We start from the raw sequence: 12,024 nt of genomic DNA on the forward strand, positions 1-12,024 counted from the left end.
TCCGCGGGCTGTGCACAGCAGACGTGACTCGGGGCGGCGTCTTGGGGGGTGGGGGAGGGCTTGGACACAGACCGCGCCCGGCGGCATAGCCCCCAGGCTGCAGGGTCCACGTCTCGGCGGCCCGCCCAGTGCCAGCGAGACGGAAGAGGCCTGGACCCACCTGCTGTCTGCTCCTTCCCTGCCCTGGACACGCATCCTGATGCGTGTCCCAGGAAGGTTCCAGCTCCCGCCAAGTGGGGACCAGCTTTGTGAGGCCGGGCCTGGCTGGACATCCTGACGGTCCGGTCTGTTGCCACCTCACCAGACCCCACCAAGCGGAGTCCTGTGTCATCGCTGGGGCACAGCTGCCGGGCCCCATCACCACCCCCACGGGGTGCCCTGCGACCCGGTACCACACGCAGCGCGAGACCTCGTGACCAGCTCCTCGGCCAGAGCCTGGAGGCCAACACGGAAGCTGGAGCTGCCTTAAAGGGCCACTTTATTTGGGAACTGTGGCCACACTGGTGGGCCTGGCAGGCATTCAGCACAGCCTCTCTGTCCCCACGGGCCTGGAGTGCTGAGGAACCAGCGACCCGACCCCGGCTCCCCCGGCCCGGGACTCTGCTTAGCCGGGCAGTGCGTCCTGGGAGGGAAGACGCGGCCCCGGCACGGGGGCGGGGGAGGGCCTCTCCAGGGCCTGTGGCTCCTCGATGGCCCCTGGGCCATACGCCGGCCTCCCCTACAGAACAGGGGCTGTGGGCTCAGTCGCCCACCTCCCCGGGGGTCCCGGGGTGGCCCTCGGTCTAGCTCCTCCCAGGAGGTGAGGGTGGGGGCGAAGGCCTCCCTCCCTGAGGGGGCAGGTGGGTGTCTCTAGACAGTCATTCGTGGCTGTACGTGGAATAGAAGCCTTTTAACCGGCGTGGTGGCTTCGGAGCCTCCGGCTTCTGGCTCGGCTTCTGGCTCGCCTCCTTGCCCAGATGCTTCGAGGTCTTCTGGAAGTTGGGTGTGCGCCCAGCCGGATGCGTTTTCCTTGCTGGGGAAAGAGGACCCAAGTGAGGTGGACGTCAGCACAGGACGGCTGACGGCGGGAGGGCAGGTGGGGAGGGTCCACCCCGCCCACAGCCCGCCAGGTGATGGTCGAGGAGAGGCCCCTCCCTGGCTCTTGGTCCCAATTCATTCCTCTGGGGAATCCAGGAAGCCACGACATCCGGACCAACCCCCACCCCCACCGCTGGCAGAGAGCGGCCAGCTGCTGCGTAGCCCCTCGTGGCGGCCCGGGCAGGCCAGAGTGGGGCTCTGCAGGGGACACACGGGGCACACGCTCTGCTCCCGTCCAGGTGACACCAGCCTGCCTTCACCTGGAGACAGAAGTCACATTTATAATCAAAGTGCTAGCTCTCGTTCAGGATAGAGAACAGATTCTCTCACCCCATACCCTAGTGAACGTGGAAAGACTGGAACCAGGGGCTAGGTTCCTTCTGGAAACAAGACCGGTGGCAAGTCACAAGTCGGAGCCGTCGAGGGTGCGGGCCGAGGCCGGGGCAGGTGCCGCGGCCTGTGAAGGGCGGCAGTGGTGGCTCTAAGCACATCCCTCCACCCCTCACGTGGCCCTGAGGCTGGGAAACGTCTCTAGCTTACGTGCACTGCGGGGCCCCACCTGGGAAAGCAGAGAAACCAGCCAGCCAAGGACCCTCTCGGGAACCTCAAAATACACAGCCACGTCGGCCACTGTCCCAAGCAAGAGTGACAAGCGGGAAAAAATACTGGGAAATGTCTAGCATTGAGATGTCACAGCCGCACGGTGGCTCGACCGCAATGACCCACCCCCACCCCCACTCCCCACTCCACAGACACCTCAGGATGCTGGACGAGTCAAGGACATTTACAGAGTCAGGAGCCGTCTGAGGTCACCTGAGTGAGGGTCCCTATAGGCCACATGGAGTGTGGGGGTGGGGCAGACACAGAAATGGCCCTGGGGGATGGCGGGGGGGGGGGGTGCTGGAGCCGACCCCGGGCAGCCTGGACACAGGAACAGCAGCTCTCTGCTGGCCAGACGGGCCGAGAGAGCTGTGTTGCCAGGGCTCCGCCCAGAAACAGGGCTCCCCAGAGCACAGGGCTCCCTCTGGTCACGGGAGAGGGAGTGACAAATCCCCCGTGATGGGAACTCAAATGAAAAACTACAACATGCCAAGAACACCCAGTGCCCAGAGCCATAGCCTGAGAACACGGGTAAGAGGACAAGCGGTCTACAAAGTCGGTGTTGTGTGGTATCCCAGAGAAAGAGATGGAAATCGTCAGGTTAGAACGCGTCCATTGTTTAGAAGAAAACAAAAGACTGGGGAAAGCACCAACAGAAGCTGAGGTGGGGACCCCCCACAGCAGGCAGGACCCCACAGGAGGCTAGGGACCCCCCACAGGACCCCTGAAAGCAGGGAACCACCCACAAGAGGTAGGGATGCCCACAGGAGGTGAGGACCCCCCCACAGAAGGCAAGACTCTACAGGAGGCTAGGAACCCCCCACAGGAGGTAGAGACCTCCCCACAGGAGGCGGGCACCCCCAGGAGGCAGGGACTCCCCCCAGAAGAGGCGGGGACCCCCCAGGAGGTGGGTTGGCAGTAATTCCAGGCCTCCAGGTGGGTGGGGGGGGGTGGGCTGAGCCCCCCCATAGAGATAAAGCCCCACTGCACCGGTCCCCTGGCTGTCAGCCTGAATGCGGCCCCCAGGCTACGGAAGACCTTGCAGTTTGAGTCCCTCAGGATGAAATTCTGGAAAAGGCGAGTCTGTAGGGAGGGAGCACAAGCAGCAGCTGCCAGGGGCTGGGGGAGAAGAGGGCACGAAATAAATGGTGCTGGGCCACGGACCAGTCACAAGGGGAAAGAGAAAACAGGGCCCCTACGTCACACTGGCAACAACAAATCTATCGGGAAGGAATACGGACAAAAATGTGGAAAGCGACGCTTCGGAACACGGGCAAGACAACAGGACAGCGCGAGCTGAGGGTGAAGCGACCTTTCCCAGACACGCAAAGATGAGGTGGCTGGCCGCGGCCGCGTCAGCATTCGGTCCTGCACCAGAAAGACCAGACGCGGAAATGCAGGCCGTGGAATATGTAAGAAGCTTCTACCATCAAGAGAAAAGGCAATCGCGTAGAAAACTGTGGGCAAAGAGCACACACACACACACACAGAGCTAAATCACAGACAGGGGACTCCAAATGGCCAATAAATAATACATAGGATAAATAAAAATTGAATACATGTGAAAAGTCTCACAGTGGAAAGCAATCCCATGAGTCTGTTAGGGACGTAGGAATGAAGAGAACCTCACGAGGGAGAAGACAGAAGGCTTCACTGCACCTCGGTTCCCTTCTGGAAAAACCAGACATCAGATGAGCAGAGCTCCGTGTGGACGTCTGGGCGGGCGGTGGTGCGTCAGGGGCTCCTCTCATTATTTTGTTGATTTTTTAAGATGTGCAGTGTTGAGCCAGGTCAGAGCCAGGTTTTGCAGAGCCTTGAAACTTTGGGAAGGAGGGGCGGCTCTTTAAAATAAAAGGGCCCAAACCACAAACAAAACGAAGCTGGCCACCCTGGCGTGTGGTCAGTCTGCGGACACGGCCAGAGGAAGGGGACAGGGGCAGGTGCTGGCTCGCCAGGCTCCAAGGGATGGGGGGAGCGGTGCCTCCGCTCTGTGGCTGGGAAGGACCCCAGGCAACCGGCCCTGGGTTTTCGGTGTCCTTCCCAGGATGCACCTGGCCACCCCAACACCATCTCTGCAGCAGTCACAGAACGCTGGGTTCCGGGCGGAACCCTGACAAACACGGGTTCCAGGCCTTCTGTGTCCATCGCCAACATTCCGGACCGACCGTCCCTCTCCGTCCCGAGCTCATCTCTGGCCGCTCCCCTCTCAGGCTCCCCGAACCACACCCGTTCCCGGCTTCCTGGGGGTCTCCTCCCAAGGCTCCCTTGACCTTACCCGGCCGCCCCTCGGGGCTCTGCCCGCTCTCCCAAGAGCCCAGGTATGGAAGGCCTGGGGAGGGGGCGGTGGCGACCGGGCTGGTCCCTCCACCTCCCCAGCACTGGTCCTCCCACTGCACCTCTGCCCCTCCCCGCACCCTGAAGACCATCATCTTTGCCGGCTCCATCGGCTCCCTTGATAAGTGAGGCCCAGCACCCCTCTGCACCCGTCCCCTGGTGCAGGGTCCCCTCCTGGACCCTACCTCCCCCAGAGTGCACCTGCTGCAGCCACCGTTCGCCCCCTGTCCTGCTGGCCAGCTCCCCAGCCTGAGCCTCCCTCCCTCACCCACTGTCCTCCCGACCGTCTCTTAAACCTGATCTGGGCTCTGCCACAGCCCGACTCCGTCTAGAGCCACAGGCGCCTCCAAGCTCGCCCTGAGGCCGCCATCCGGTCACCCCGTGACAACCCGCACCTCTGCTGTCCTGCCCCCGCCTGCCCCACCTCGACTCCCAGTGCGGCCCCCCGGGGCTGGGGCAGGCCACCTGTTTCCCAGCCTGAGAGAGGACCCCAAGGGCCCAGGGGGGTGGCTGAGTAGAGCCTGGAGGGGCAGGAAGACGGGAGCAAGGGGCAGGGATGGGTGAGCACACACAAGCTGGAGCACGGGAGGGCGGGGCAGGTGGGCTACCCCAGAGCCCTCTCAGCAAACTGGCCCCTCGAGAGCTGCCTGAGTCAGCTGCCTGTCAAGTCCAGAGCTCTGCCTGCTCAGCAAGCAGCCGTCTACACACATCCACGCACAGAGACACGCACCCTCCGCAGTCCAGCAGGGCAGGAGAGAGTCCCACACTCCGGGCTCCCCCTCCCCAGTCCCGGGGGCAAGCCCTTTCCCACGGCAGAGCCCTGAGACCACTCCCACCCCCAGCGCAAGCTCGTGTCCCGGTGATCGTCCATCACGGGCCACGTCCACCCCCAGGGCTCTGCCACATCTCCCGTGAGCCACCGTGGGCGCTCTCTGTGGCCCGGTTCCCGCGGGTGCCCCCCACGTGCCGGGCATTTCTGTGCCGAGCTCTGCCCCTGTCCCACCAGGCCCTTCCCCTGAGCACCCGTCCCTCCCACGCCCACCGCCCGGCTGGCTGGCCTCCACTTCTGCCCTCACGGCCCTGACGCTCAGCGGAGCCCCCAGACGGACTCCAGCCGGGCCTTCCAAGGCCTTCTCCTCCACGGTGTCTAGGTCCTCACGAGTCACCAGGCCCCGCACGCTGTCCCCGCTGACCGCACACCCCCACCACGTTCCTCCCACGCCCAGCAGCGCCCTGAAGCACAGAAGACCTGAGTGTTCCTCCCCTGTGTGACTTGGGCACGCGCACCTCTTCTCCGCCTTGAGCATGTGACTGACAGTCCCAGGGGCGCCAGACCCCCAATGACAGAGGAGCCCACAAAGCAGGGGCCTCAAAGGTCCTCGGGCGCAGGCCAGCAGGGAGACGGGTGGTGGCTCGGCGCGGGGCCTGCCCTGGGTACAGGCCTCCTCGTCCTCCTGGGACGTGCACGCTGCAGCAGGGCCTGAGTGACCAGAACTCCCACGTTCGCAGAGAGCCAAAGGGCGTGCACACTGCAGCCAGAGGAGAGGGGAGGCGGGTCCACCCACGGCAGCCGGGCGTCCGGGGCACCTCGTGATCAGAGGGAAGCAGGTAGAGCGGCTCAGCGACATCACAGAACTTTCCGAGGAGGGAGCTGAACTCTGCAGGACCCCCCAGGACAGGCGACCGGGGGGCCCCCTCCTCACTCCACACCCTGGCAGTGTCTAGCTTCTACTTGATGTGGAGCAGAAACAGCTCGGCCGATAGCGGGGAAAGCTGACCACAGGGACAGCGAAGGTCCGAGCTGTCCCTGAGAGTCAGAAGACCAGCCCGGCGGCCCACAGCACTCAGGACGTGACGGGCGGCTGCTGGCTGGGACGCACCTGCTCTGGGAGGGGTCAGAGGACGCACTGCATGTCCGCCGGGGCCAGCGTCTCCACAGCCCCCGCACGGAACTGGTACAGAGCCGGGGCCGAGCAGGCATGCCCCCGCCCCGCCCCACCCATGCCTCGGTGCCCAGCAAAGAAGGGCGAGGTGAGAGGCGGCTGCTTCAGCATTTTCTGAAGACGGAAGGCACCGGATTCCTGATGAGCAGGATGCCTGGGTGACAGAGGCAGGCCTGAGCGTCGCCGGCGGTGGGGAGACTGGGCGAGGCGGGGGCGCCTCACACATACGTGAAAACACACACAGGCACCACGGGGACTGGACAGACAGATGAATGGGTTAAGTGACGTCCGGAGGCAAAGACTCAAGCTGGAGGGACTAACTTCGGTGTACCTTTCCGTAAGATGCATCTCCATCCTTTTAAGAAATTGGTGGTGGCAAAGCTCTCCCCTGTCGACACAAGGCCGCCACGCTGCCAGCTAATGTGAGCCCCGGAGGGGATAAAGAGCGAGCCACAGACACGAAAAAGGAACGGGATCCCCCGCTGGATCGTCCGTCGGCACCCGCAGACCCTGCCACCAGCCCAGAGGCTGTTCCCGACAGGACGGGAAGCGGGAAAGCCCCGGCGCCAAGGGAGGTGGGCCTGTGCAGCGGCCGGCTGGGCCCGCCATCAGTGCGGCCGGGGTCCCCACCAGCTGGTGGCCTCACAGCGGCTGAGGTTCTCCCGGGAACACCGTTCCTGTCCTGGGGTCTGGCAGACACGGCGTATCTCCCACACGAGAGTTCTCCCTTCTAGAACAGACTCCCGGGGGCCAGGGATCCGGTTATCTTGTCCCCTACGATATTGAGGTGCCCAGAGCACGGCCATCAGAGAGGAAGTGCTCAAGGCACAAGTCGACCCAGAAGCAGAGAGGACTCCACTGGGCAGCTGTCTGAGAACGGGAAAGGAGGAGCCACAGGGATGTTTGAAAGAGGGCAGGGCACTGGCAGGGGTGGGGAGAGGGCCGGAGCAGCCGTAAGGGGGACTGTGAGCGACGGGCGCAGGGAGCAAGGCAAGCAAAGGACTCTGACAGACGCCAAGTGGATGCGGGAGCAACGCGGGGCCCTGTGGCTGCGCGGAGCCTCGGTGGCTGCAGGGACAGAGAGGAGGGAAGGGTCAGTGGCGGCAGGAGGTTCCGGAAGTGGCCTGATTGGGGCCAACTTTGAAGGCGGAGCTGAGCAGACTTGCCACAGGACTGGGTGGGGGAGAGAAAGGTCCGAGAGCAGCCGGGGTGACGCCTCTGCACAGGAAACTATGACGCTGGGCCTGGAGGGCACATCCCCGCCTGGAGGCCCCCCCAGCGCAGACGCCGCGCCCTCCCAGTCACACTGGACCGTCAGAACAGTTACACGAGGACAACAAGGCGCCTTCTGACCCGGCAGACCCTGTCCGCGTGCAGTAACGGCCGGCACCCGTCACAGGTAAACAAATGCAGCAGGGGCCTCAGCCTGGAGAGTCCGGGACTCGGGCACCCTGGGCACACATGGCTGGCAAGCGAAGGGTTCCCGGGGTTCCGTCATCACTCGGCCTCCGGGACAGTTCTTGCCTGGCGGCTCGCAGATCTTACACGACAATTCACTCTAGGCTGACTGGAAAATTACAGGTGAAACAATAACGCGTGAAGATCGCTTGTCAAATCTGGGCCCTGTAACCTCTCCATGTGGGGACGGCTTCCTAGACCTGCCACCAAACCCGACCCGGAAGGACCGGATTTGATGACAGAGTGAGAAACCCCGTGCAGCTAAACTCGAACTGGGAGAAGGTCGTCCGCACAAGAGGCCGGGGGGAGCCCTCCCGAGGCAGGAAGGGCGAGCATCTCCAGTAACACGAGGAAAAGCCCAAACACAGGATCACGTGTGCAGAGGACTTCCCTGTGTACACGCCCTCCCTGGGAGGTGGGGCATCGAACTTACTGCCGACGCTTGCGAGGCACTGGGCGACCGGGCATAGACTCGCTCACCAGCCTCACAAGCAGGCTAAGAAGAGGAAGCGGAAGACGAGAGCGCTCCGAAAACCCAAAAACACCAGAGGCGGGGGGTGTGTGCGCACAGCATTGCGCCAACGGTGAGCCCTGAAGCCACCGGGCGCCACACCTGCCTCCGCTCCCTCGCGGAAATGGTGCGACGCGCACGGCGCATCAGAAAGGCAGGTCGAGGTCACAAAATGGGTCGTTTAATTAAAAACAAATGGAGGGACACACGAAAAAACCCGTGTGCGCACACACACAATGACAGATTAGAACCTGCTATGTTCAGGGTGTCCTTGAGTAGTAAGACTAGGACGATTTCCAACGGGTTATTTTACTGTGGTTTCACATGTGTTTTGTATTTGCTCCCTCAGGGGCAGAGAGAGAGGGAGACCGAATCCGAAGCCGGCTCCGGGCTCAAGCCGTCAGTACACAGCCCCACGCGGGGCTCGAACTCAGGAGCCGTGAGATCAAGACCTGAGCTGAAGTCGGACGCTTAACCGACTGAGCCCAAGCGCCCCCGTTGTGTTCTTTTTTAAACAATAAGTGTATAAACACGTGCATCATCAGAATAAAAATCATCTTCATTTGGGGAAAATTATGTTGCAGAAAAACTTTTAATAGCATAGAACGATGTCTGTGGCTACGTTTAGAACCTATCGACCGAGCCCCCACTTTCAGATACGTGGTGGGAGGGGGGGTCGCGTGCCTCTCCGGGGCTGATACAAAACCGCACAGCTCCACTCACGGCCCTTTCTCCTCCTGCCCAGGCGCCTTCCTGACCCCCTTACAGGAGCATCACCTGGGAGCCCCCCGGCCAGCTTGCCACCAAGGAGCCAAGAGACCGAGGAAATCAGGCAAAACAGCCACAGGCAGGGCTGCCTTGACCAGCCAAAAGCCGGCCTTGTTGGGGCCCCCACACGGGCTCAGTCCCCCCCCTTTCCCAACCATTCCTCCCACCTGCCCGCCCCACTCCCCGCCCCCTGCACACGCCCACCACCTAGTGCTCTGAGCGGTCACGCCCCAGTCCTCAGACCTCACTGCCCCTTTCCTCCCACCCCTCCAGGAAAGCAGACCCACCACCCATGGCCCAGCATCGCTGCAACCACGCCGACGACCCACAGGCACCCCCACGGTCACCTCCATCTCAGTCACAGGTGAATTCCACGTGCACCATCCCCTCTAGAGCGTGCCTGACCCACACAGGCACTCAGCAAATGCCCTTGGAAGAAATGAACGCCCCGGACACCAGTAGGGAGCAGGGAGCCTGGAGTCTCTGAGCAGGAACCGAACCGATGGAGACCCAGGGCTGGGAGCCCCTGGAAAGGGGCCGCAAACATCCCCCCGGGCGCAGGAGTGACCTCCCCACGGTCATCTCTGGACTGCGCTCCAGCCGTGACCCTCATCCACCCAGCGTGCCCGTCTCCTGACAGCCGCCGGGCAGGAACGGCCAGGGAGACCCTAGGGTAGGGGCGGAGCAAGGCAGAAGGGGTTAAAAACATCCCCAGTGGGGCCACTTTATTGCGAGGCCAGGAGGGATACACTGCCACGCACAGCCCCATGGGTGCAGACCGCCTGCCCCCCGCCAGCCGCCGCGCAGGGCCCTCCCGGGCCTCGGGCATCACGCCATTACTGAGATTCTTCCAGCAGGTGCGGTTCCTCCAGGTGGGCCTCTGGACCGGGAACTGGCAGGGAGCACGGAGGTGAGGGCCCGGGCTGCCCCCGGGAGGCAGGAGCGCAGAAGGGCCACCCCCGGTGGGCCCTGCCAGCTTGCCATACCACCTGGGACACGGCGCTCCCCGCCGCACACGGGGTGACGAGAGCCCCCCCACCCCACCGTGCCACGCCTGGCCTCACGCTCGCACTCGTGTGGCACGCGTGGCAAGGACTGAGCGTGAGCCGTGATAGCTCTTCAGAGGGGGGCTTCCCAGCCCGGGGTCTGCGCGCCTTGCCCATCCGGGCGCACCCCACGGGAGCCCGCCAGTAAAATCCCCACTCTACCGAGGGTGAACGTGGAGGGCGGAGAGCCAGATCTCAGAGAGCCACGGACCCAAGGGCGGGGATCAGCCCGGCCTCTCTGTCCGACCACACCAAAGACAGGCTCCGAGAAAGGGCAGCCAACACCTGCCCCTCCCTCCGCCTGGTCAAGTGCCAGGGGACAACTCTGCACACAGCCGTGCTCAGCACTGGCACCCTCGGGGCCGTGGAGCCCTGGTGTGGCGTCGCCACCCACGAGCCCGTACCTCCTCCTCAGGTCATCCCAAAGGAGGGGAGGCGGGGAGGATGGGCTAGCAGGAAGCTTCCAGAAGCAGCGCCAAGGCCAAGTGCCCTATGATCCAGGGAAACCAGTGCCCACCGGGGCCCCCACGTGTCCGGTGGAGCCCCCGTGTGGCCGGCAGAGCCCCCCGTGTGTCCAGAAGGACCCCCCGCCGTCCACAAGAGCCCTCACGCGTCCAGCGGAGCCCCCACGTGCCCAGCAGAGCCCCACGTGTCCAGCAACGCCCCTCACACGTCCCATGGAGCCCGCGGATCACGTGCCAGTTCTGTGGCGCCCAGGCCACGCCCGCCTCCAGGGAGCCACGGTCACATGACGCCCGGAGAAGGACCAGGTAGGCTCAGTGTCTACGCAACAGGCCCGTCTGGGAATTGTGGCAAGTGGCTTGAATCTGAGAGACTTCAGGGAATAACCGACCCCCGCGCTCAGCCACCCCACGGGCCGGTGCCCGTGTCCTCACACACAGCAGGCCCCACGCAGCCTGCCCGGCGGCTGGACTCACCGATGGCCGACAGGCTGCCACAGTCCCTCTTGTGGAAGTCACCCCAGGCCCTGGTCTTACAGTACTTGCTACAGGTCAGGATCCCGTAGCAGCGGGTGCAGGGCACGAGGCGCACCCCAACGGAGCGGCCGCACTGGTAGCAGAACTTGAAGAAGGGGATCCTGCAAAGGAGCCACACGGGCAGTGGGGCAGGGCCCGCCGTCCGTGCCCGCCCGACCCCGAGCTCGGGGCCCTTCCCAGCCGTCCCCGCCGGAGCTGCCGTCCCCCTCACAGGATGGCCACTCACATGCGGACAGAAGACCCAAAGTCCCCGTCCAGGGATGTCCGGCACGGGGCCGGTTAGAGCGGGAAACACACTCTACCGCCTGAAAGCCCGCCACCAGGGCCCGGAGGAGACGATGCCGAGGCGTCAGAGACCCTGACGCGCCGCAGCACGAGGGGAGCAGACTCCAGCGGGCACCCCGTGCGACTGTGAGTGAGCCTGGCACCCCCACGCCGTCTGCCTCGGGAGCAAGGCGAGCCCCGGGGTGGACGCACCCCCGGCCTGTCCCCGCTCCTCACCCCCACCTCACCCAGCAGGCTTCACTGGGCGGGCACCTTCCAGGACGCCCACGGGGGTACGTCTATAAAGAGACTGTTCTGGAAAGGCCGGGTGGTTGCAGAGCCATGACCTCGAGGAGGAGCGGGTGGGGGAGGGGCTTGGGAGGGACGCAGGGGCGCAGGGCAGCACCAGCAGAGACGTCTCTGAGAAGCGGAGCCCAGGCTCAGACCCCACCGGGCCGCTCCGGGACGGCACCCGTGACCCCAGCCACGGCCCGTGTTGCTCAGGGCTCAGAGGGAGCAACGCTGTCCTGGGCAGGGGGTCAGGCCGGCCACACCGTCCGGCCCACCGCCACCCTCAGCCACTTACGGCTCCTGCTCCTCCAAGTGGAGCTCCTTGGACAGGCTGGTGCTTTTCTGCTTCAGCCTGCGGTAGGGGGTCAGCTCCGCTGCACGGACAGAGAACCGTGTCAGTCCCCGCGGGCCCGCCTGGTCGCGCCGTGGTGCCCTCGGGTGTAGGGAGCTCTGAGCTGCCCACCTCAACCACCCTCCTGCCGGGAGACCACGCCCAGCACTGCAGGGAACTGGGTGGGGGACCCCAGGCCTTTTACAGCCCAGGGCAAGTCTGAGGAGACAGGGCGGAGCCTGGGGCCGTGGAGGAGTCCACGACCTCTGGGGAGGGGGCTTCACCCCTCGGCCCCCCTCTGCTCCTGCATCCTTGGCCTCGCACCTGCAGCCTCCTGGCCACCCTGCCCCTCTGCCACCAGGCTTCTTTGCCCTTGGCCAGCTCACGACACTCTCTGGAGCGG

The 12,024-nt window shown here is 64.4% G+C and overlaps 1 protein-coding gene across 12 annotated transcripts in view; it reads right to left on the minus strand.

The window, feature by feature from the left end:
- Positions 1-455: 455 nt before the first annotated feature.
- Positions 456-12,024, minus strand: part of ANKMY1 (ankyrin repeat and MYND domain containing 1) — a 53,398-nt gene continuing 41,829 nt past the window's right edge. For 10 of the 12 annotated variants that reach the window (XM_042995889.1, XM_042995888.1, XM_042995886.1 and 7 more), the window contains 3 exons: positions 11,586-11,664; positions 10,676-10,836; positions 456-1,012 (listed from right to left, as the gene is read on the minus strand). In XM_042995889.1, coding sequence (XP_042851823.1) covers positions 858-1,012; positions 10,676-10,836; positions 11,586-11,664 — 395 coding nt within the window. In that variant the 3' untranslated portion in view covers positions 456-857. Of the gene's footprint in view, positions 1,013-8,985; positions 9,584-10,675; positions 10,837-11,585; positions 11,665-12,024 lie in introns of those variants that run through there. The other 2 variants (XM_042995892.1, XM_042995896.1) reach the window with 2 other exon arrangements.

Source organism: Panthera tigris, chromosome C1 (genome assembly GCF_018350195.1).
Source record: "Panthera tigris isolate Pti1 chromosome C1, P.tigris_Pti1_mat1.1, whole genome shotgun sequence".
Lineage (NCBI taxonomy): Eukaryota > Metazoa > Chordata > Mammalia > Carnivora > Felidae > Panthera > Panthera tigris.